This window comes from Pseudomassariella vexata (genome assembly GCF_002105095.1).
Source record: "Pseudomassariella vexata strain CBS 129021 chromosome Unknown BCR38scaffold_20, whole genome shotgun sequence".
Lineage (NCBI taxonomy): Eukaryota > Fungi > Ascomycota > Sordariomycetes > Amphisphaeriales > Pseudomassariaceae > Pseudomassariella > Pseudomassariella vexata.
Window position 1 is genome coordinate 553,432 of NW_024467975.1, and position 23,491 is coordinate 576,922.

A 23,491-nucleotide genomic window follows, 5' to 3' on the forward strand; every position below is an offset into this window, starting at 1 on the left:
TCGGATCATTTTACACTGGGGGTACAGTCAACTGGATGACAATATAAACGGCGTGCCCATTTGGATAATAATACTAGTGTATCAGCTAGCCTGTAGCTTTACCCCATCACGCCCGGCATTCTCTCGTCCACCTCGGTGCCTGTTACGAGGAATATAGCCTGAAATATGTTGTCAAGACAGTATGGGCACTGTAGTTAATGGCAGCAGGAAAAATTACGAATCGAGATGTCAGTCATACAATATCTCTCAGAAGACACACAGACAGACAGTCATAACGGCGGACACCACCGTGCACAGCTCCCACGACCATTCGGAAACGACTTGATTTCATGTACCTGAACTACCTCGCAAGCCCTACTAGGCTAATGTATGCCTTACCGCACATCGAAAAGCAATCTGGTTGTGTTTGACAAGTGAGCGTATCGTGGTGAGATTGGGGGAAGGACGTAATCCACGTCTGTCGGTATGGGAAGACAACGCAAATTCATTTAGGAAATTCATTCCGGACTCCGCCAGCCAAATACAAATGGTAAAAATAATAGCACACGCTGCAGCCCATGCATAGTGATGTTGTCTGCACTTGCAACAGAATTGGGCCAATGGAGTAATCCAAGGAATATTCCAGCCAGACAGTCCATCACGGAGCTGCTGCAGCAGATTCGTCGTCTTGAAGAGACGGCAGAATAAGTCTAAAAGAATCGCTACTTCTTAGAGACCTTGTTCTGCAGCTCCGAGAGGTATTCCTCGTCCGACGCGTCGAGAATATCGTATTCTTCGTCCGTCATGAAGCCATCGTCAGACTCCTCAGCCCACGCATCGTCTTCAGCACAATCCTCATACTCATCTTCGTTGTCCCGGTTCGAGAGTGCCAGAGTATCCGTCTCCGTTGTCTCCGTTGTCTCCGTTGTCTCCAACTCAGCTTCGGGCTCAGTCTTGTGTACATACATACTGGCGGCAGGGGACTCGTGGTCAAGCTTAGGAATGATCATCTGGCTTTTGCCCATGTCGGGGACTTTGGAATCGAGGATAGCCGCTTCCTTGACCTTGGGGGCGGCCTGGACCTTGACCTCGCACCAGAGCTTGTGACCGAACTTGACGCCATCGCTCGTGGTTAGACGCCAATGAGAGATAAAAGTGCCTTCGTGATCAGGTGTTCGCATCAAAACGGTGAAAGGAAATTCTTGACCAGGCTGGAGCTGGTTGTAGCACACGGTTGACTCGGATGCAGAAACAAGTTCGTGGAGTCCAGCAGGATGGGTAGGGTCAACCGCGCCCATCCAATCACCACCGACAAACTTAACTTTGCAACCAGCTGGCCAGGCCGCACGACCTTCGTTCTTCAGAACCCATGTTTGCTCAAAAGTGTGATTAGGGGGCATGACGGTACCATCCAAGACGGTATCATGCTTGAAAATGGCAATCAAGTCGGGAGTGGGTACCTCGACGGTGGGCTTGAGGACCTCCTTCTCCACTTCAGGCTCGGCCTCGGTTGTGTCAGCAGGCTGTTGAGGCTCGGGCTTGACGTCAACAACAGTCTGGACTGAGTTGACGGCAATGGTATCTCGAAGCGAAGGAACGGACTCAGTTTCGGTAGATCTATGGCTCGTCCGTTGGCGAGGACTGCGGTCGCCCATGGCCGGCAAAACTTGTCCATCCACGTGCTCGCCGGTCGTGGTTACACTGACGTGTCGCACGGGAGTTCTGAACTTGATCAAAGGATGGGTCTTGTTGTGTGTATTAGCAGGGCTGGCTTCACAATTCTCGCAGAAGTCAGTGTCGTGGCAGACCGCGCACTTGTAGCGTTCACCAACGATGTACTTGGGACCGCTTCGCTTGCTGGTGCTGGTGCAGAGGGGGCCATCGCAGCAGATGCCCGTGTGGACAGAGCGGTTAATAGACCGGAAAGTCCGGTCGATAATGGGCTCATACACGGCGACAAAACGATGATTCGGGTGAATAAAGCTAGCGTTCTGCACGCACTCGGAACAGTAGTCCCAGTCAGGGCAATCCAAGCACTTGTGGCGGACGCCTCGAACGTACTTGTCACAGCCATCACAGATGGCGTTGTGGACAACATTGCGACCAGGGCTTAGGCGTGCGGATATGGATTGCTCCAACACCGTATCCTTGGCAGCCGGAGTGAAGCCGTGCTTAGGGTGATGGCCGTGAATGTCCTTGGCGAAGCAGAGTTTGCAAAGATCATAATCATCGCATTCGGTACAGTGCAGGAATTCCTGCTCAGGGAACTCTTGAACGCAACAGTTGCAGGTGCGGGCTTGGTAAACAGTATTCCAGGTCGGCTGAGCCGACTGAGTCGGCACGATGCGGAAGTTTTCAAAAGCTGGTCTGAACGGTAAGTTGAGCTGCGGCTGCGGCTGGGGTGGTGACTGAACGGGTGCTGTCTTCTGACTGTTGAGGGTCGAACGGCTCGTCTTGGGTGCCACGTGCGTAGTGCTATAGGTGATCTCTCCGTCCTTGATGGTCCGCTTGATCAACCAATGGTTATCATCATAACACGCAATGCCTTGGCTGACGCAGTCCTGGCAGAGATCAAAATCATCGTCGTCACACGTTGAACAGTGAAAGTGGGCATCAGGAACCGCTCTGTCACAGCTGTTGCAGCATACCGTGAGGGGTCGGCGCATGCGGCCGCTCAGTGCTGCGCATCGGGGTGATTCGACCTTCTCCTGGACTGGAGTTGGTGCCGCAACTGACTTCTCCTTCTTGCCAAGCTCCATGTTGTGAGCCTGACGGATCAGCTCGGAAAAGGAAAGCTTGGAGGCGGTTTGTGAGAAGCGGTACTGAGGTCGGTCGGCGGGGAGCCTGTTGTCTGATGAATCGAGTGGTGCCAAAGTAACCATTGGCTCAGCCGGAGATGCCGCGCCAAGGAAGTCAATGACCTCCTCTCCTTCGCCATTGCGACGAAGATGGATTCTAGGCATGCCTCGCGATCGCCACTCCTTGATGAACTCGGGGAACTCGTCGGGAAGTTGAGGAGCAATGATTGTGTCAACGGAAGCGGCGGGGGCCGGGGTTGGAATTGAGGAAGGATACTCAGACGGCGGAGGAACCGAATTACAAGAAGTCGTCGACGTTGCGGGACGAGCCGGTTCGGTATGGCTTTCCGATATGTTTAGGGAGGGCTCCGGTTCGTCCTCAACCGTGACAGGTTTGGGTCCCTTGGTCTCTTGCGGCTCCGATTCCTCCTCTTGAGCTTGCGTACAGACTCGCAACTTCAACTTCTGCTTGGCCTTTGCTGCTCGGTAGAGTTGTTTGTATACGGAGGTATTGCTGGCGTCAAGGACGACGTACGCAGCCGCCGAGTCCGAGTAACGTTCACAGATCGTCTTGGTATCGACAGGAATCTGGAGGAACGCACGCAGCTGGCAAATGAAGTTAGTAGCAGGCACTACTAAATTTGAGGAATAGATTGTCGGCGGCGATTGTGCTTCAATCATTGACTGGCGGTATTGGTTGTTGTGTACATCAATTGCATTGTTGCGGGGACGAGCATACCTTGTCCTCGAGCGTAGTGGCACCGAGATCACGCAATGGCAACTTGAATCGGCGGGTCACGCCATCGAAGTTCACCTTCAAGGTGATGAGGGTATCGGGGGTGACACTGGACGATGAAGCCATGATGCCGAAAATACTAGAATCGATGTGATATCAGTAAAACACTCGAATACTTGAACAAACAGCAAGATTGCAAATGTCGGTGATGGAGAGCAAGAAGATGATGTAGTGGTGAGGTTCGCAATGAAGTAAAGCAATTTGTGTTTTAGCTGTGTTGGTGGATTTGGCTGCTACAGGCCGGTTCAGATGTAATCGTTTGGGGGAGCTTACAAGGCAGCGTATCGGCAGTCGTAACTCGACCCGACAACGGGATGAGGAATGACCAAGGCTCCTTCAAGTGATATCAAGCTTCGAAATGGTGATGCTTGATGGATGATGTTTGATGGAATGAGGTTGGGGCGGATAAACAGTTGTAAAGTGGAAGATGTGTGGTCACGACGCAGGTGACAGGGACGGAGAGTCGAGAGGGGAAAGCTGGGCCAAAGTGGTGGAAGCAACTCTAAGCTGACGAGTCGCAAGCAGGTGGAAGGGATGGGGAGAGTACGTGCTTATCTCACCTTTAAAGTGTGGCCTTGCTGCAGGCAGATACGCTGTCGCAATCGGGGAGGCGACGAATGATGAATGGGGTTGAAAAGCGGGAGGGCGAAAGTGGGGCCGTCGTTGGTGCTTGACCGTGACGGTGAGAAGAATTGTTAGTATTAGATAGAGCAAGCCTTAGAAGCCAGGGGCTCAGGTGGATGTTTTGTGGGGTGGAATGGCCCAAGTTGTCCGGCTTCTCAAGTCCTAGATGATTGAGGTTAAACAAAGAAACATTTACTTTGTAATTTGTAGTAGAGAGCTCGAGAGGGGCATGATGGGATAGTCCGGCGGCAAGATGTAATAGTGGTGGTTTGAAGCAATGTTATAGTGAATTATGACGGATTGTTCGCATTTAAAGGTACCCCAGGTCGGGATGTTGCTTTTCCCATCATCCAGACCCGGCTAACAAGTGCTAACAGACGCGATCTTCTGACCAGTCAGCCTCCAAACTGTCACAGTTGTTTCAGTCGGTGCAACTCGTTTGCCATCTTCAGCCAGCAATGAGCTGGTAAGTCACGAGCGGCGGAAAAGAACCCCATAGATGCCATGAATTTGTCATAAGTTTCTGAGTTCATCTTGGGACTGCATTCATCTGGAAGCTACAAGGTTCTAGAAGTAATTTGTTAATATCCATTGCTTTCATTTAAGTGTTTAGTGTCTCCAGGTCAGGTCAGGGGCAGTTGCATGTTACCTAGGCAGCTGCCATTCTCGAGGTAGTGAAGCACCAACCTGCGTGCGAGGATACTAAGGTCGTAAATAGAGAAGCTCTGCGATGTATTCCACCTTGGGGGCTAGCCTTCCTGCCATGCGCGCTCGATGGAAACAATTCATACTTAATTGTAGTGTCTATGGGAAGCGCTGTGAGAGCGGTTCGGTACCGAAACCCAAACACCGACGGCCAGTCTTTAGGAGATTCTCATCCGGCGGAAAGCGAACTAGCAGGCAGCTTCGAAACGGCTTTCCGCCTGCATTCTGGGCTCGCATCCTAGACGTGAGGGGTCAATGGCAGCTCGACATATTGCTAGATGATTGCGAGGGGTTTGACGCGTTTGACCTACACTACTATTATTTCTGTACCGAACCGAATTTTTTATACTCTGATGGGTCGGTCGCACTACACGGCTTGACCTACGAATGCATTCCACATCTAACAATAGACGCAGCCGGAGCCGTATGCGATATGGCCTCTCACCAACATTCCGCAAGAGTCGACAAACTTTCGTTTGCCCATGATGGTCATGGAAGGCAAGGGCATATTATCCATATCACACAATTTCCCGGGTTTGCCAAGGATACTTACTCATGTCACTGTCGGATATGTGTACTGGCTCTACCTCTTGGGAAGACAGGCCTAGCGAGGCCACCGAGGACGATCTATTCACAGATATAACCTACAAATTTAGATACGTTCGCTGGTGTCAATGTGATGCTAGGCAAATGCCCCTGGGCTTTTGTCCGAGGTATAATCGACTTCTAGGATGTCGCGTTGTGGAGCTCGGGGAAGTGGCTGCCTCCCCACATGCCCGCGTCGAAGTTTCAACTCTTTGACAGTAATTGCGGACCTTGGCTTTAGATGAGGACAGGGAAATAGGAAGACTACCATTCGTTGAAACAGGCCTACTATAAATGACGAGACTATATCATATTCACATTAGACTTTCGTGACAGAATTGACTTGCTAAAATGTGCTTAAAATCGTGGTATAGGACGTACTTGGTGCTTTGGCCCGAAAACAAGCATTGTTTGGTCTTTAGTGAAAGCTTATGCCACAGGCTGCTTGTCGTTCTTGTTGAACTTTGGGCTTCAAGTTCAGTTGAGCAGATATTTCAGGCAATGTTCTTAGCAACTGGAGCCTTCTGCATCAGATTGGCTGGTGTTGATTGTTGTTGTTATGATATTCTCGGCCTCCGATGTACGGCGTTGCTAATGATGGGAAGGAAGCCCGTTCCACCTGAAATGCATCGTGGTTCATCCACACAAAAGCCATGTTGGATGAGTTAGCCAAGCTTGGTATGCCGGTTGACGTTGGATTTTGCAGCTGCAAAGCATAAAATGCAAATTGATCATCGATGAACAACCCTCCGGGAACAAATCGGAGGTATGCAAACTGAGCAACCACAATTGACATGCCGACCGCATTGCCATCTACGCATGTTGGCACTTGAACGTATGAGGCAAGTTTTCCATCAGCGGATGGTCTGCTTTGTATAGAATGAAATTTTGAGAGCTGTCAGTCCTATTTGATCACCTGTCAGTGATTGTGACTGCTGATAGGATACCAATGTGCAAAGAGACTAGGAAACCGGGATCTTAAATCTCTCGCTGCAAGTAAAAAGAGCGTTTGGTCACCATGACTTATAGGTGCAGTGCTTCTAAAGCTCCACCTTCAATAGGACAACACAAGCCGCATGCCTTTCATCAACGGCGTCGATTTGATTTGACGGAAATTGTGGACTCTGGCCATCGAGCACATTCGTATGTTGCTGCTTGTTGGAAGTTGAACGATGCCAGCTCGACAGCATCAATAAAGCACGGACCATCCAATCATCGGAGCATGCTCCACCTACTACCACCGACAACCCGTATGTGATTTGAAGGTTTTGGGTCTAACCCAGCCCGGGAGGCATCAATGCATCAATGATGGGCTGCTTCGATCGGGCTCCGCACCACGACGCCTGGTCTCGCCTGACTGTTGCTACATTGTGAACTTTTTGCTCTTCGAATTTGTTGAATTCTAGCTACAACTACAACTTCATCACCTAGAAACCCGCCCAGACTTCGTGCCGTTCCTCACGGTAGTCTGGATGCAATAAAGTTGTTTTTCTCTTCTCCTTTCCCTTTCTTTTTTTGATGAGGCACTTTTGGGAGAGACTGGACACTACGACTTCTTAATTGAGTTGCTTTCAGACTCTCAACCTTACCTTCGTTTTTTTGGCCGCAGGGCGGTTGTTTCGCCTCTGGAGCATCTATCATCCGTCGGCCCGCCTGCATGACCTCCCTCTCCTCATCCATCACGACGCAGACGTCGTGCGGCAGCACCATCATCTAGCTCCCAGCTGCTTCAAGCTGCCTCGCACTCGGCCTCGGCGCGTCAAAGGCCAATCCCTCACATGTTCAAGATGGCAGCACCGCGACGAAGAAAGATGATTGGCCATCGCCGCAGGGTCGAGGATGAAGGCGAGGAGGACGGTGGCGTCGACCATTTGGACGTGGACGATGACTCGCTGACCGAGGGCTCGCTAGCCTCGGACGACCACGACCCGGCCGACGATAGCGATACTAGCAATATCGACGAGGCCTCTCCGACGTCACCCGCTGTCAGGAAGGCCACTGGCCGTGCGAACAATGGCAACGGGGCGGCAAAACGTGCGAAAGCTCCAGCCAGTGCAGATGCCGCGAAGCCGGCCAAGCTTGGTGCCGCGGCAGACACGGAATTCATGCTGAACCGTCTGTCCATCTCGGACCAGCAGCCACCCGAGTCGGTGAAAGAGATGGACTTGGACAACGCCGCCGAGTCCGAGTCTCCCTCCAAGTCCTCGGCTCCCATTGTCGTAAGCTCGAGCTCTGCTGTCATGGACCAGCCGCAAGGTGCTCCTCAGGAAAGACGCCGCCGCGAACACGATGAATACCGGCGGAAGCGGGACGAGGACCCCTCTTTCGTGCCCAACAGAGGCGCCTTCTTCATGCACGACCACAGACATGCCGGCCCTGCGGCCAATGGCTTCCGTCCTTTTGGGAGAGGAGGCCGTGGGGGAAGAGGTCGCGGTGGTGCTATCGGAGGTCCATTTACGCCCTTTAGCCATCAACTTCACAATCCGGCCGATCCCATCACCAATTCGCCATGGGCCCATGACATGCACGAAACGGTCGCCGCTGAGCCCATCCATTTTCGGCACCCACGACACATTGCCCCATTGGCCGACGATGGGCCGCCCAACGGTGATGGCTTTATCCCGACCTGTCCATCCAACTCAACACCCATCAATAGAACCCTTTCAACTGAGAAGCGCCTGGGAAATGTCCAGATTCGGGTGTACATACCGCCGCTGAAGGAACCTATCGTCTTCTCGGGCATCCCCATAAAGCAGTACACAAAGCTACCCGACCACCGTCCACCCCTGCGTCGGGACAAGCCCGTCCGCATCTCGTTGCCCAACTTCGCACCTCGCTACATCTTCCCGGCGACCGACAGGTCCTTCATCTTCATCCCCCGGGCCATGCGTCCTAATCAGCAGCGCATGAGAGGTAAGCCTAGGTCTGGACTTGGTTCCATCGGAGGCTTCTCTCGGCGGACAAGCGTCTTTGGAGGTAGTTACTACAATGGCAGCAACTACTCCCCGAGCATTGCCCTCAGTCGGCGATCGTCAATTGCTCCTGATATGGGGCGGGACTTCATCGTTTCTCCAACAGGCTCCGCTATTTCTCGTCCGCCGATGCCCTTGGATGCTCCTCGACCCGTGGTCAGGCTGCCTCCTCGAGTTGAGCCGCAGCTGCCTGCTGTTAACGGTACACCAGGAGAGGGGCCACCTGCTTTTGGGCAGACTGCCATCAACGAGCTGCCCCAGCCGCAGACACACCCTCTGCCACAGAAGCCGACCTTCCAGGAAAACAAATCGGTACCGATCCCCATGCACCAGCCTCGGCCTCAGAAAACAGTATCACTGGAAAATATTGAGTCCCCCACGATGCAGCAGCATCCTCAATCCTACCAACAGGCATTCCATCATCAGGTGCCCGTGCAGGTATCCAACGGGTTCGGCCAGGAATCTCATGCTTGTCACCCATCCTATCCCTCACACCACTCGACAGGAACTCCACTTTCGCAGATCCCGGAGCGTGCTATTCACGCCGCTCCGTTCCAGCCTACGCAGTACTCTCAGCAGAGCTTTTATCCGCCATACCAGGTGATGCCGTCTCAACAGAACTTCTACTACCCACCACCTGCCCCTTATGCTGCCGGAGCGCCTCCTTTTGTTCCTGGTGCACAACAAGGACAGCCTCAGAATGATGCCAACCAGGCTAACAGCCAGACCGCTTCGGGCTCTAATCTGGTTGCGCAAGAGGTCAATGGCATGGTATACTACTACGACGCTACTCAGCTGCCTCCTCCACCACCACCCCCGCCGATGGCAGCTTACCCTCCGTACTCAGCACCACAAGGATATCCTGCGCCTGGCGGAGTCATGAGCTTGAACGGCATTGTTACACCTAGTCCGGACGGGTTCTATTACCCCCAACCTGGAGTTTACTATCCGCAATAGACGATCCATCTTTTGATTGTTCCAACTTATGCAACTTCTATACCTTTAATCACTTGCTTTTTTGCAAGGGCACCATCACACCCGCTGATCGCCTCAACATCGCTGGTCTATGTGGGGGAGCCATCAGTTGCCTTTGCTGATGTTCAACCCCTTGGCTCCATTGCTTCAGTGCTCACCATTTAACACCAATCTTGGGATTCTACGCCGGCTTCCAGGCTATGGTCGTTCATCCCTTGAGGACAAACACCCTCTTAAATATTTGCAAAATCCACCACCGCACCGCCGTCGTATGAGACGCCCTCTCCGGAAAAGCTCTCCCTGCCTTTCACGCTACGAGTCCTTACGAGTCCTTTCCTCCTTCGTTAGGCGTCGGGCTCATTACAAGTGTTCTTTGCTAAAGTGATGGGGGAGGGGCCCATAGTGTACTGGCGTTTGGAGGAGTTTTTGCTTACCATTTGCTATTGACAGTACGGTCGATTGATGGAGACGACTTTCGTCAAGTTTTCGTCAAGTTTATTGTTGGGGAGGGCAGGTGAAATCGAATGATGGAAGCAAAGCCTCTGTGAGAGGCTGTGCCCGCGGTGTGAGTGATGGTGATGCTCTGCTTAGTTGAGGCAGATGGCTCACGGCAGGAGGATGCAGCGGATGCGGTTGGGTTCAGGGGAAAGCAGACGAATGGTTAGGTATACACAGTCTTGCACGTAGGAAACCTAAAGTATTTACCCTCTGAATCAGAGATGTCTTCTGCACGTGCGACCGTGACGTATTTATTCTGGGTCAGCGATGCTATATGGGTTCCTCGCCACTGTCATAAGCAACCAGCTTATTTGAACTATGAGTGGGGCTGAAAAGTCAGTCCTCTATAATGGCGTGGAGAATACTACGACACAGGCGCTCTAGGCGGGGAATAAATAGACGAATGAAGCTCATCAAGGCGCGAACAGTTGACATCGAAGACACCGGCTTCACGGCCCCTGCCCCTCCGCCCAAATCGTATCGCACACATGTGGCGAGGACGAAGCTTCCTCCCAGAACGTGCAACAAGAAGCCGTTTGTCGCCCTCTGTTCACGGCTCCCTTGACTCGCTGTCCACTTTCTCTCCTCCAGAGGTTTGGCTATCGCCCGGCCTCATGTCCACCACGCCCCGTCTCCTGGGATTTTCCCGACTAGGAAGTCTGAATTAATCCGGTGAAGCCAAGAAAATTCGTTGAAGATGCCCTCGAGGAGGCAACACTCGGGTCGTTTGACACAAATCTACGCCTACGCCTTTCGCTGTGATATACGAGAGGTTTCAGGCAAGGGAAAAGGCCGAAAGAGAGCAGGTAGTACGCATGTGGAATCAGTTCACGTAATTTATATTACCAAAATTGACCGCCGCTCGCATCTGAGTCTTGTACTGAAAAGATCTGCATAGAGTAGCCGAGTGATGCCTCCCGTACGTCATTGGTGGGTATTCCCTGCTCCGATCCGTCCATCTCCGTTTCCTGGAATTAAAAGTACCATTTCGCGACTTTTGGACTGAACCTACCAAATCTCGAGGAATATCGACGACGGGCCATTTTATCTTGGTCTCTGTGTGTCGTTCACACATCCGGTGATCCAAATTTGGCGTAGAACGCTTCTTGTTTTCCTGTTGTTTTATAGAGTAACAATATAGGCCCGGATTTGTCTATGTCTATGAGACGGTCAGTTGCCTCCTGAAGAATAACCCAGTTAAGGAATATTGTCTCTATCTTTATTGAAGAGTTGTTGGACAACTTATATTTGACTACTGAAATCTCTCTTATGCCGTCATGTCGATTGATCGGTTGAGCTGACCGTCTTTGCTTCTTTCTTATCGTTTCCAGGGCGCTTTATTTATACGTGGGCATGCTGTTGTCTGTAACAGTGATAATGGCATTACCCATTTGAGCCTACGTAGAGGCGCATTTCTGACATGGAGTCTTTGACCTTGTTATTTCACCTTTGATATTACAGTAGAAGTTGAAGATCTTTCCTATTGAGAGTGATCATTTCAATATTATGAAATAATCTAATTGAGTATTCGGTGTATTGCTCGTTTTATCATATCCCATTTGTGTGAGCGTTACAGACTGTTTCTTTAACTTACAGATTCTAGGGTGGATGGACGAACTGCGCTCGTCGTTCTGGAGTTAGGAGGCTGGAAACAGCGATATATAGACATCATTCACTTTCTTTGATTTTCATACTACCTTGCTCATACTCTGGATCACAGGAACCAGGCACTTACATATCCCCCGATTAATGCAAATCTGTATTCACCCTCCCCTTCATATCCCTCCGCTTAGCAGCCGCGATCTGCGCAAACTGCTCCTCCATCCTGGCCAACCCAAGCAACTTGAGCCCTCTGTACCACCGACCAACCCCCCCCCTCCCCCCCCGCCCCCGAGCAAATCCCACCATTTTGGGCCAAGCCCGTTCCCAGAGAGACTATCTACAACACATAGATAGGGCCACCTCTACTAGACTTCCCACCTCCACCTCGGCGCTCACTAATGACCAGAATGTCCCTGAACCCAAATTCCGGTCTCGCCAAGACGAGGTTCTTCATCATAAGTCGAGTTGTCGCAGCTTCATCTTTTCTAGTTCTTTCTTACACTTGCTTCCAGGCCCCGATTGGAATCATCGCCTTTGCCGAACTCGGTGCCATGGAGCAGGCACGCGATATTATCCGGGTTGAGTCGTCCTCCTTAACAATCTGGGACAAGTCTTTCTCTAGTGAGGCCAAATCTATTTCGCCCTAGGCTTGCTCCTGTAGATCGCGTGTTTGCCGACTTGACCAGGGCGGGACTTGCAACCCGGCGACATTGGACCGTGTTTTCTCCTCGTCTTCGGTTGGTCTGTAGGTGTTACTTGGTACTAGTGCCATGTGGCGTTGGTGGATGGGAAAGGCGCCGAACGGGACAGGGGCCAAGGTGTCACTCAAATACTTGTGAGGTGACTAAACCATTTAGTTAATGCCAATCATTTCGAAATCAGAGTCCAATCCAAGAGCTCAGCGGTAAGTTAAAGCCCTCACTACTATAGGGACTTGCGGTGGCTAAGAGTTGTAAAGCCGTCTTGGTACCAGAGTCAAAAGGTGTTTGGAATGGATTGGCATATTTAAGTACACTGGCCTCAATCGCTTCCTGTATCTTCACCTCCCGGGGCGTCGCTCATCTGAGGAAAAGAAAACGAGTATAGACGGCCCCGACCGAATTAAGAAATTCTGACTTGGCTGCAGATCATATTTGCGATATTGCAAGGTGTCTTGCTCACGAGAGATTCGCATACAGACACCAGGACAACCCATAATGACCGGTGTCATAAGTCATATAGAGACATCAAACCCGTGCAATATAGGAATGTGTATTCATTAATCCATTCTCATCAATAATGTAAGAATTAAGCCATGCCATCCGTCATTTCTCATATACACATACGTTGACGGTTGCGAATACAATCAGATCTTAGGAACAACGCCAAACCGCTTATTGCCCTGGTCCCAAATTGCGTAGACATTCTTCAGGAACGAGTCACCAAGAATGTCAAAGTCCAGTGATCCACGGCTCTGAACACCTCCGTACACGTTGTTGCTGCCATCCCCAAGATCAGCAAAAGCCAAATCAGGCCCGCTGATGACGAATTCCTTGTCGCCGACGGCCACGCTGAACTTGGGCATCTTGGCGTCCTTGGGGAAGACGTAGCCCTGGTTCGTTTCGTCGTATTTGGCGCCAGGGATAGCCTTGTACAGCGCCTCGCAGACTTGGTCAGAGACGAGCGCCAGGGAGGTTCCGGTGTCGGCAATAGCAGTGTTGCCGCTGACCGTGGTCGATTTGCCGTTGATGCTGTAAGATGTGGAGGGGAACTGCCAGAACCCCTGAGAGTTGTCGATGTCAACCCAGCTGATTTCCTGGCCTGACTTCGTGACGAGGTCCTGGTCGATGAAGCCAAAGGTGTAGAAGGACTCGGCGGCGCTCGCACCGTCTCTATCGCTGTAGAAGGCCGAGGTGAAGAGCTCTGCTTCCTTGGGGATATCTTGCTGCGAGATCATGTTCTCGACCGGTGTCGCCACGGGGTGGGACTTTCCGTTTTTCATGACTGTGTTGATGGCTCCGAACGCCAGGCCAAGAAGACCGTCACCAGAGCCTTGGGCGAACTGGTCAGACATTTGGGTTGCCTCTTCGATGACTTGTTTCTCGACAGAAAGACCGCCGACAGTCAAGGTGTCCGTCCCACAGGTGCCAGATGCGGTGCTTCCATCGCCGTATTGGATCTTCCATGTCTCGTTCGACAGCGCCTTCCAAGTGGATGATTTGGAGGAATCGAACACGTTGTGCCCTGAACCGGGGTTCTTCAGTCCAGTAGAGAATACCCACAAGTCGGCAGAGCCCGTGTCGAAGTCCAACATCAATTTTTGAGGAGGAGTACCGATGGTGACCTCGGAAAGGTACACTGGACAATCTGTTAGTAACAATTACTCCCCAGTCGGTCAAGGGAATGCTTCTCGGCCATTTCTTGGAAGGGAGCCTCCCACAAAAGCCACAAGCTCTAGTGGACAGCTTTGGATGCCAACAAATACAAGACGAGGGGGGGGGAGGGGGAGACCGGAGGTGCGTACTGGAGTCATTCTGCTGGTCCTCGGCCGTGACCTGGCCAGTGTTTCCATCGGCGTCGACCTTCTTGACCAGAACGTGGTCCGTGCGAAGGCGCCCTCCTACCGCCTTGTTGGAGCCGGCGAGTCCTCGTTGGTTTACCTGCTTGGCGTGATAGTAGGGGCCAGGCTTCGTTGGCTCAAAGCCGACTGTTCAAATATTGCCGTCAGTAATCATTGATTTTGCTTTGCCTTGGGGGAAAGGGTCAAGCTATGTTGTAGGAGGCAGGGTGCACTCTGCACATGCCAGTCTCTGAGACGCAACGAGAGAGGCAAAGAAGAGCCTCAAGGGTTACCCACAGCGGTTGAGGAGATAGACGTATGACTTCGTTCCATGTCGTTGGTAGTTCTTGTTGTAGACTACCTTGATCTTGGAGAGGTTGCGGCTTGCCTTGAGCTTGTTCTGAGCAGCAAAAATGGCCTCCATATTGACTTCTTGGTGGGTTGTTTGGAGTTAGGTAGAGTTGCAGATATTTGACAAGGGGATGAGAAAGTATTGTTGCGTAGCTGAGATAGACGAAGGAGAGAAGGAGGGGAGAAGAATCCAATTGAGAGAGATTGTTGGACTTTTATGCACCTAGAAGGCACCTACCTGGGAATCGCAGGTAGTCACTGCCACCTCTACCGGAAACAAATCAAGATACTGTAACATGTGGTACCTGTCTGGTATCACACTCGACGTTCCGAGTTGATTTCAATAGATCCGCTGACTGGCCCATGTACTACTGTGGAACTCAGCAGGGCAACGGGGAGGGATGGCAGAGTTAATGGCGCATTAACCATGATGCAACGGACTGCTATTTCCATGTAGAATGTGCGATATTGTATTCTACTAGACAAGCGCAAACACAAGGCGCATCGGTACCACAGAATGACCCGCAAAAGATGGTGAGCACCCCAGATAATTCCGTGCGTGTATCGATCACGAAATAGCTCCCCCCACGCATGCTTGCGTGTTTGTGTTTGTAACAGTATCAGGAAGTGAAGACTTGTTTGTTGGTCGGGGGTGCCATATCCCAAGCTGTCTGAAGAGTTCCGTCATGTGGGCATAGTCGACGTAACTCTGGAGGGTAACAAAGAAAACATGTCGCCGCATGTCCCACTTCCCGTGACGGGAGTCAGGGAAGAGACAAGGAAACACCCCGGTCTTGGCGAAAGATGCGGCGAACAGCAGAGCTCACAAGCGGTGGCAAAGTGACGAGAGGCGAAACACAGTTTAGCCACACTTGCACGGGTGTCACCGAAATCAGATGTTGCTGATTTGTTGGTGATGACTTTGGTTTTGCGAGTTGTGTTCCTGAATTACAGTGCTGACTGCTTCCAGTCGTGGCAGTTGGCCTTGCCGAATTAGGCGTTCAACCCCCTATTCGCTTTTTCTCATTGGTCGCATAGCACTGTGCCAAGATGGTGCTCTACTCAACTGCAGAGCTTCTGTCAATCATGGGATGACAGCAACTGAACCCTGTTTGCAGTCTGGAAGACTCCATCACATTCACATCCTGATGAAACGGTCTGCATCATCGGTTAAACAAGAACTGGCTTTGGTGCGACCACCAGGTTCGCATTCGCCGAGTGCTGTGTGTCCATCCTATGGAAACCCTGGAAGCCGGGCCCTCGTGCCCTGCAAGATGTGGTTGCATTGGACGCGCAGAAGGTGGCCTGGAGAACCTGGTTATCAACATGGGTTTGGAAAGTGACGTAACTGAATCGAAGCGCTCGATAAGTCTCCTATCGGCATCCTCCTATCAGTGCCCCCATGTTGCTGCATCGCAGTCGTTCCCGTTCCTGTTTCTATCAGATATCCTGCACTGCCTTGAATGTGATCGAAGATGCCATTGGGTCAGATACCTTGAGCAGCATACCAATAAAGTGGCAAATGTAATGACAAGTAACGACGCCATGCCAGGATAAAGATATAGATCGTCCCCACTCCTGTGATCACAGTTGCCGATCACAGTTGCCGAAACCGGCGGTCGGGGTCGCCAACACATTGTCGAGTTTCTGATACAAGCAACCAGTTGCTCCGGATTCAGAATTATGCGAAGGCGGCTTGTTTCCGGAGGGAAGCCCGGGTCGCGGTCCGGGGACCTTCTATTTAGCCAATTTTCCAGCACATGTCGTCATCATGAGTATATCAACAAAGCTGCAACTCTCTAACGCGGCTGTATAATTTCACGCTGGGACGGCTCTATGCAATATGGTTACTTGGACACTTCGCCTTGCTAATGCATGTGTGTCTTGAGCTTATCGGTCAATAGAGAACGCTATGTTTAGCACTGCTAGACCTGTACAGCCGGTATCTCTGAATTGAAACAATAGACCAGTATCTACAGCTCAGTAACGGCAATACGGGATCCCAAGATTTCGCCGCAGGTCTCGAGGAAACTGGTGGAATGACGGATTCAGAACGCATCTGTGTATTTTCAGCAAAGTCCTCAAGGGTGGCGTTGCTGCTTCACTTGGCACATTCTGCGTTTGTTCTCATTTTTGGACTCCTTGTACCGGTGACTCGATATTTATATGGCGTAAGTGCTTCTATGGACTACGTGCCGGATAATATGCCAGCACAATGCGGAGGATTAGATAATATATGTGGATCTGCGCGCCTGAAAAAGCGTGAACATACTGTCATATGGTTCTGGGCCCAATTGGGGTCTCGCAAGTATGATTCAACCTGGCAAGACCAAGCAGCAATCATTATGCGGAGAAACCAGAGTATGCAGAAAGGGGCGAATTCCATGCGCCCTGAGTTCCCAGTTCACCCTCGTCCACGGTCGAGATAGCCACGTTGATGCCACCAAGCTATCCATCTGATCGCTGGTTGGAGATTATGAGCGAAATGGTTGTGATGCGTAGCCTCTACGGTTTGCCCAATGTTGTTCATTCTTGAGAATCCTGCCTGTGAATGCGGCAGCTTGGCTAAATTCATACGAATGCCACACTTATACAGGTCAAGCGCGTCAACCACCAGCTACGTTCCCTGAACCTAGAGCCTAGCATAAGGATTTCAGCTAACATGCTGCATCTAATCAGCTCTGGTTTGGAATTCTGAGCCCTGCCCACCTCATCGGCCGTCTGCAGATAAATCCGCATGGTGGAACTTCCAAAATCACTTGCATTGGCACCAGGGCCAAGCTCCTGACGGCTTCTTCCTTCAAGAACCTCGACGAACTCTCTTCCGAAGGCCGTATCTCAGTGCTTGACTTGCCCGAAGCTGGAAATGCGCTGCTGGCGCTTTGCGACCCTACGATCGAAGGCGTCTGTCGTGACCCCTTCTTTATGGTCAAGCATACACGTTTTGCGTGTGGGGGTGTCGCGCTCGGTGTCCGGCTTGCTCACTGCGTTTGCGGTCGCAGCACAACCAGATAAGCGGCGCATCAGGCTTGGATTTGGGAATGGGTGTTTCATGGTGAGCCGGTGGACCAAGTTTGAGCACGACACCTACCCGGGGACTCCGTTCGTGGCCCGGCACTGGTGGCCACGCCGTTTACGCAAATCCAGTTATCGGTCGATGAGCTGGCTTATTTCCTGCCAACACAAAAGCATGGATAAGATGTAAGTCGCGGCGATAAAGGGGCTAATGATGTAACCCAACCCGCAGAAGTCGCTCGCTGTAGGCCATAGTATTGACTCAACTTCGCTTACAGCTTAGCCCTCTCCTCAATTGCTCTATGCGTCCTCCCCTTCACCCTAAAGTACTCGGCCACTTTCGCCCTAGCCACTTCAATGACCGCCAGATCCTCAATCGTAGCCGGCCACTGCACCTCCTTCTCAAACTCGCCATGTACCGCATTCTCCACGAGCTCCCGCAATACCCTCCTTAAAGTCTTTCCCGACCTCGTCTTGGGAATCATTCCCTTCCCTTGAATGATGCCGCCGAGCGTCGCAATGCCGCCGATCTGGCTGCGCACCTGCTTCTGGATTTCCTCGGCAAGTTTGGAGTCGGGCACGGCTGATGAAGGGTGGTCGGGTACGGAGAGCGTGACGAAAGCGAAGGGCAGTTGACCTTTGAGGGCATCTGGGATGGGGATCACGCTGGCTTCTGCGACGAGGGGATGGCTTGTAATTGCTTGTTCGATAGCGCCTGGATTCCATGTTAGCATACGCCAGTATAGGTAGTTCATTGGGCGGCAAACCGGTCGATAGTCGATGACCGGCTGTGTTGATCAAGTCATCGCTCCGGCTCATAATGCTGATGTAGCCATCGGCGTCGATCATGCCAGCATCTGTCCAAGGTCAGCATTCGTCACTGAGCTGAGTTAATAAGCCGAAATAACTCACCTCCCGTGTCGAGCCACTTCCCATCGAACCGCTTCAGATAACCCTTATGAAATCTCTCCTCATCCTCCCACAGAGTCCGAAACCCAGTCGGGGCCAAAGGGATCGCCATGACAATATTCCCCATCTTGCCCCTTTCCAGCTCGGTCCCCTCATCGTCCACAACCCTAACGTCAAAACCCGGCATGGCCTTACCGGCACTTCCTGGCTTCACGCCAAGTGGCCGATGATCTCGGGCCTCAGTCTTCCTGTCCTTCCCGGCATGGGGAACTAGACTGATTCCAGAGATGGGCGAGCCCGACTCGGAAGACCACCAGTTGTCGATGACTGTTGCACCTGGCGCTCCGTATTTCTGCAGGAGCTCCTGGTACATGGTGATGATAGACGGTTCTGATCTTTCGCCGGCGAGAAAGAGTGCCTTTAGAGAATTCAGTCCGCCATCCTCGCCGATTCGCTTCAGGAACTTGTTTTCCGGGTCGTCCCGTTTTATCGCCCGTAGTGCCGCTGGTACTGTGAGTTCTGCGCCGACATGAACAGTGTAGACAGAAGTAACTTACTGGGCGCTGTGAACAGACTCGTTACTTTGTAGTCCCGGATGATGCGCCAAAAGGTCGAGCTATCGGGTGTTCCCACCGGCTTTCCTTCGAACAGGACTGTCGCGGCACCGGTGAGAAGGGGCGCGTAGAGGATATAGGAATGTCCCACGACCCAGCCTATGTCACTTTCCCAGGAAAACATGTAAACTCGGTCCCCAGATGCCAACCGGGGAAATTCAAGGGTAAGGGGAGGCTAACCTCGCTGTGAATATGCAATCGCCCGGCCCGTGGACGCCAAAAAGATAGCTTATAGAAAGATGCAGCCCGACAGCATGACCCCCTGCATCTCTCACCACTCCCTTCGGTGTCCCCGTCGTGCCCGAGGTATATATGATATACACTCCCTCACTAGCCCCAACCGGCACGCACTCGGCCCTGACGCCCCTCGCTCGTGCACTTCTCACTAACTTGAACCAATTCCTTTCCCCCTTCGCCTTCTCCAGGCGGCCCCATCGCAGCTGCTCCCGCTGCCACACCAGCACCCGGCTCGGCTTATGCTTGGTCAGCGCCACGGCCTCTCGGATAAACGGCTGGTAGCTCATTGGCCCCTTTGCCCCATCGATGCCACACGACGCCGTGAGGATAGCTACGGGGCGCGAGGCCTCGATGCGCTGCGCCAAAGAAGCTGCCGCGAAGCCGCCGAAGACAACGGCGTGGAGGGCGCCTAGACGGTTGATGGCTAGGATGCCGATCAGGGCCGCGGGGATCATGGGCACTATTACAGCACATTAGCTATTCTGCATCGACTCTGTTGTCGTAATTCAAGCAACAGAAACAGAGCTTGAATGGCCAAGTAGTCCAAGAACACCTACTATACACCAACACCACATCCCCCTTCCCCACGCCCTCCTCCCTCAACACCCCCGCCAGCACCTCCACCTCATCCAGCAACTGCGCATACGTGATGGTCCGTTTCGTCCCTGTGACAGGACTATCGTAGTATACCGCTGGCTGGTGCCCATGCCCCGCCAAAACGTGCCGGTCCACGCAGTTATAGCACGTCGAGATCTCGCCACCCGCAAACCATTCCCAGTGCGGATGCTCAGTCTCGCTCTTGAGCGATTTCGTTGTCTGCGTTAGGATTGAGTTAGGTTTCTTGTGCCAGTAGAGATGTTCCGCCTGATGCGCCCAGAAGGATGACGGGTCTGAAAGGGAGTGCCGGTGCACTTCGTCTTGGGGGTGGCTCATGGCGGTGGCGTTTGTTGTCTGTGGTTTCCTCGCTTTTGAGGTTCGACATGAGACTGTTTGTTTGGCAGAGACGGTCAATAAGTTTCCCTTAGACTCAATCGTCTTTCAAAGTCCGGGCCTATCCTATAAGTAGCTGTATTGGTCCTCGGTAATGCGGAGGGAGGGAGACCGGGGGCCGCCTTCCGTCAGCCCGGGGTTATTAGCGATGATATCCCAGCAGGCAGGTCCCGCACACGCAATACGGAATTGACCAGGTCAGTAATTCCAGGTTTAGCTGAAACAATGGGGGGAACACTGGCTGACTACAGAGTAGGTCCTCATTTCCAGGAAGCTGAATGCTTGTGTGAACCCTTGTGCCGTGGACGTGACTCCGGTCCTGCCCCGCATTCCGCTTCCCCAGACTTCCCAATATGTGCGGAGTAAGGGTTGAGATCGGCAACTTCTGGGTAAGATTTTCTACCAGCTCAGACCCCAAAACCACACACGAGATTTTAGAGATCCGTGGCTGGGAATGAGTTCTAATTCGCGCACGTTGAACGCTGATGTCGAGGGACCTTCCCATATGACGACCTAGGATTATAAGTCCCTTACCCCAGATTCTGGCCCCATACATGCATGGATACACTATCACGGCCCCGGCTTCATCAAAGGACGCGTCATAAGTTTCATGGTTCGAAGCCACAGCGTTGTCTGTGGGGAAACTGTATTTTCTGCAGCACGCTGCAAAACAGTCCCGTTCTTGGGCATAAACCCCAATGCTCAATGTGTGGAGGAATAGGAGTGGCACATGATGAGAATTGGGCAGAGACCACAGCACCCCCGATGAGCAATGCGCCTCATGCCATCCTTCATAAGCAACATGACAAGAGCCTCTCAGATGGGATATTGGTCATGTTTACTTTCTTCTTTTGCTCGAGCAAGTCTATCTAATCGAGCTTTTGTGCCATGAATTCATGTCTGGTCATGTCATCTTGCTCTTATCTAGTTTCCAGGCCTCAGTGGCAACTCTGTCGTCCACTCGTCGCCTTGGTCATTATTCTCTGGTATGTGGGGTAATAACCAGAGCGTGTGTCATCATCTCATGTAAATTCCTCGCGCCTCATGCATTCCTTCATCAGGTCGATGTGATCCCACCCATAAGGTCCTCTTCATCCACCTGTTTGTCGAAGCCCATCATCGTGTCATTGTCCTTGTCGCCGCCGCGTCGTTGATCTTTCACGAGGTGTCTCACATACTCCTTGCTCGTTCCAAGTCGCTCACCTGTCGACTTGAAAACGGGCTGAAGGTTCTTGAGGCGGGTGGCGGTTTGCGCCAACTCTGCTGCCAATTGCTGCTCCGAAAGAGCCGTGGAGGGAGGGAGGAATGTCAAGAACTTGGTACCGTCGTCATGCTTCTCAGTGATGCCATCCAACATGCCGGATGCCACCATGTTCTGGATCAAAGTCTCGATATCCTCATCTTTGTCAAGAATATTGCCTGTCTGGGCGCTTTTGGTCTGTTGGCGGATCTCGGGAATCGATATCTTGGTGTAGACTTGTCGGAGGTTCAGAACATGCCACATCTGATATGCAGCTAGAACCTCTCGAATCAAACCCATGTTGCCGTCTTCTCGCCAGAGCGCCGCGTCTGCATCTACTGCCTCTTTCAAGCTTTGCGCGCCGTCGCTCTCAAATAAAGATGCAATGTTCGTATACTGTTTGCCGAGGGTCTCATAGACCTTGTTGGCACCGGGGCCAGTGTACGAGGGGGTTGGGGTCACCTTGCCTTTCAGAAGTAGGCTGACCAGTACCCATTTCTTGTAGGCTTCAACCATGATCTTACTCGTGCCTTGCTCACGTGTGGGAAATGTGACGACTCTCTCAAATGCCGCATACGCCTTGGCCCAGTCTCTTTGAGCGCAGTAAATCAATCCGCAAGTCAGGTCGTATTCCAATACCGCGGCTGGCTTCAAGACTACAGTGAGCGCGGAGTCTTTCGAGATGTATTTGGGGGGTGGTATTGACATGTCGCACACGACGTCTGAATCGGATTGGTTTGCCATGCCGGGATAGAAGACGATGGGCTTGTCGATGACTTGCAGGAGGGTCGGATGAATGCTGTTGGAAGTATAGGCGAGCTTGATAAGATGGGTGTGCGTGGATGTGAGCATGCTACCGGTTGGGTCGATTCGCAAGATCGCTTCAGAAAGAACCTGGACCGCTATCGAGGGCTGTTGGGTGCCTGTTAGCGTGTGGGAGACCCGAGAATACAAGAAAAGGTACTCACAGGTAGCAGCTGGGGGGTCAGGTTCAGGATGTCCAGCAGATGCGATCCTGCGTATCGCAGAGATCTTGAGTCGAACGACAACAGGAACACCACCAGCTTCTCCAAGACAACATCGCGAGGCGCTGACACGCTGGGGATGAGCAAAGTGTGCAGGACAGCAAGATAGGATAAAGACTTGACAGCGGGATCCATAAGCTCCAGTAGTTGGAGACCATGGGTTACGAGCGTCGTGGTTGACTCCTTCAGCAGCTTCGAGAGCTGGGTGAGGTGAACGCCTACAGCCTTGTGGTAGGTCTGGTTGTCTGCCAGCAGATCCTCTGGCGGGAATGCCAAGCAGACAGCAGCGCACTGGTCCATGTTGGGCTGCTGCAATGTTGGTGATTACTGCTCAGCAATCACTTGACTTGGAGGATTAGTTACCCCGGTCTTGGTCAAGTCGGGTTGTTCCTCCACAGCCTTGTTGGATGTCAACTCGAATATAAAGTAGCTCCCGGCTAGTGACATGAATGCGCGCCTGCCTAAAGGGTTCGGCGTTCGGCGGGGTAGAGAGATGGGAGCTCCCTGCAACTCAAAGGTGCCCCAGCCTCTAATGCAAATGAGCTGCCAGGAGACTGGTGACAGCTGGCACCAGCAACGCCACCTAGGGTGGAAGTGCACACCGAGCTTATACCAGTGCTCCACGAAGTAAGTCCAATCAATAACTCAATAATTCCAACTTGGTTCCTCTACAGCAAGTAGCCTAAGGAAAGCCCGGCATTTTCGACGGACTGCTATGGACATACTGAGGGAATCATTAACGCTTCTACATCGAATACTGGACTTGTCCATTATAGTCTCGTCACAGGCGTGACACGAAATTTTGCTTAACCAAGTGTATCCATATTTTGAGCTGGCCTTGGTCGAGTAGGTGCAGATTGTCACCCAGTAATCATTACTTGCATGCCTCGAAGACAATCACACTCTCTCGTATCTTCGCATCCCAAGATTTCACGCGGCTGTTGTCATTTTGGCAGCTTATCAAAATATGAAAACCTGCCTGAGATTTCCATATCCAAGTCTCATATCATGTGACAAGGCCATGTCTTCGAAAATGC

At 52.1% G+C, this 23,491-nt stretch overlaps 6 protein-coding genes across 6 annotated transcripts; 2 read left to right on the forward strand and 4 right to left on the reverse strand.

Moving 5' to 3' along the window:
* Window positions 1–309: 309 nt before the first annotated feature.
* BCR38DRAFT_450101 (uncharacterized protein) lies at window positions 310–3,201 on the reverse strand. Its single transcript, XM_040861348.1, has one exon. It carries the CDS (start codon window positions 2,940–2,942, stop codon window positions 702–704), a length of 2,241 nt encoding a protein of 746 aa, XP_040710639.1. The 5' UTR covers window positions 2,943–3,201; the 3' UTR covers window positions 310–701.
* Window positions 3,202–4,669: 1,468 nt separating this feature from the next.
* Window positions 4,670–5,790, forward strand: BCR38DRAFT_450104 (uncharacterized protein). The gene has a single exon (XM_040861349.1). It carries the CDS (start codon window positions 4,928–4,930, stop codon window positions 5,543–5,545), a length of 618 nt encoding a protein of 205 aa, XP_040710640.1. The 5' UTR covers window positions 4,670–4,927; the 3' UTR covers window positions 5,546–5,790.
* Window positions 5,791–6,505: 715 nt separating this feature from the next.
* BCR38DRAFT_461421 (CASC3/Barentsz eIF4AIII binding-domain-containing protein) lies at window positions 6,506–9,416 on the forward strand (the record flags this gene model as incomplete). Its single annotated transcript, XM_040862523.1, has 2 exons — window positions 6,506–6,737; window positions 7,282–9,416. The coding sequence occupies 2 exons, from the start codon at window positions 6,506–6,508 to the stop codon at window positions 9,414–9,416; spliced, it is 2,367 nt and encodes a 788-aa protein (XP_040710641.1).
* A 3,410-nt stretch (window positions 9,417–12,826) lies between these two features.
* On the reverse strand, window positions 12,827–14,564 carry BCR38DRAFT_401808 (aspartic peptidase A1). Its single transcript, XM_040857760.1, has 3 exons — window positions 14,371–14,564; window positions 14,038–14,220; window positions 12,827–13,871 (listed from the first exon to the last, which is right to left on the reverse strand). Exons 1-3 carry the CDS (start codon window positions 14,495–14,497, stop codon window positions 12,880–12,882), a joined length of 1,302 nt encoding a protein of 433 aa, XP_040710642.1. The 5' UTR covers window positions 14,498–14,564; the 3' UTR covers window positions 12,827–12,879.
* Window positions 14,565–17,711: 3,147 nt separating this feature from the next.
* Window positions 17,712–20,132, reverse strand: BCR38DRAFT_490257 (AMP-binding enzyme; the record flags this gene model as incomplete). The annotated part of the gene is made up of 6 exons (XM_040864498.1): window positions 17,712–18,154; window positions 18,207–18,296; window positions 18,352–18,852; window positions 18,906–19,069; window positions 19,143–19,659; window positions 19,757–20,132. The coding sequence occupies 6 exons, from the start codon at window positions 20,130–20,132 to the stop codon at window positions 17,712–17,714; spliced, it is 2,091 nt and encodes a 696-aa protein (XP_040710643.1).
* Window positions 20,133–21,246: 1,114 nt separating this feature from the next.
* Window positions 21,247–22,754, reverse strand: BCR38DRAFT_461424 (uncharacterized protein; the record flags this gene model as incomplete). Its single annotated transcript, XM_040862524.1, has 2 exons — window positions 21,247–22,341; window positions 22,398–22,754. 2 exons carry the CDS (start codon window positions 22,752–22,754, stop codon window positions 21,247–21,249), a joined length of 1,452 nt encoding a protein of 483 aa, XP_040710644.1.
* Window positions 22,755–23,491: the final 737 nt, after the last annotated feature.

Coding starts and splice junctions, on each gene's coding strand:
- BCR38DRAFT_450101 (XM_040861348.1), bottom strand. CDS start 2,942: ATGCCTAGAATCCATCTTCGTCGCAATGGCGAAGGAGAGGAGGTCATT.
- BCR38DRAFT_450104 (XM_040861349.1), top strand. CDS start 4,928: ATGTATTCCACCTTGGGGGCTAGCCTTCCTGCCATGCGCGCTCGATGG.
- BCR38DRAFT_401808 (XM_040857760.1), bottom strand. CDS start 14,497: ATGGAGGCCATTTTTGCTGCTCAGAACAAGCTCAAGGCAAGCCGCAAC. Junction 14,221..14,370: donor CGTCTATCTCCTCAACCGCT/GTGGGTAACCCT, acceptor ATATTTGAACAG/TCGGCTTTGAGCCAACGAAG. Junction 13,872..14,037: donor GGACCAGCAGAATGACTCCA/GTACGCACCTCC, acceptor CAGATTGTCCAG/TGTACCTTTCCGAGGTCACC.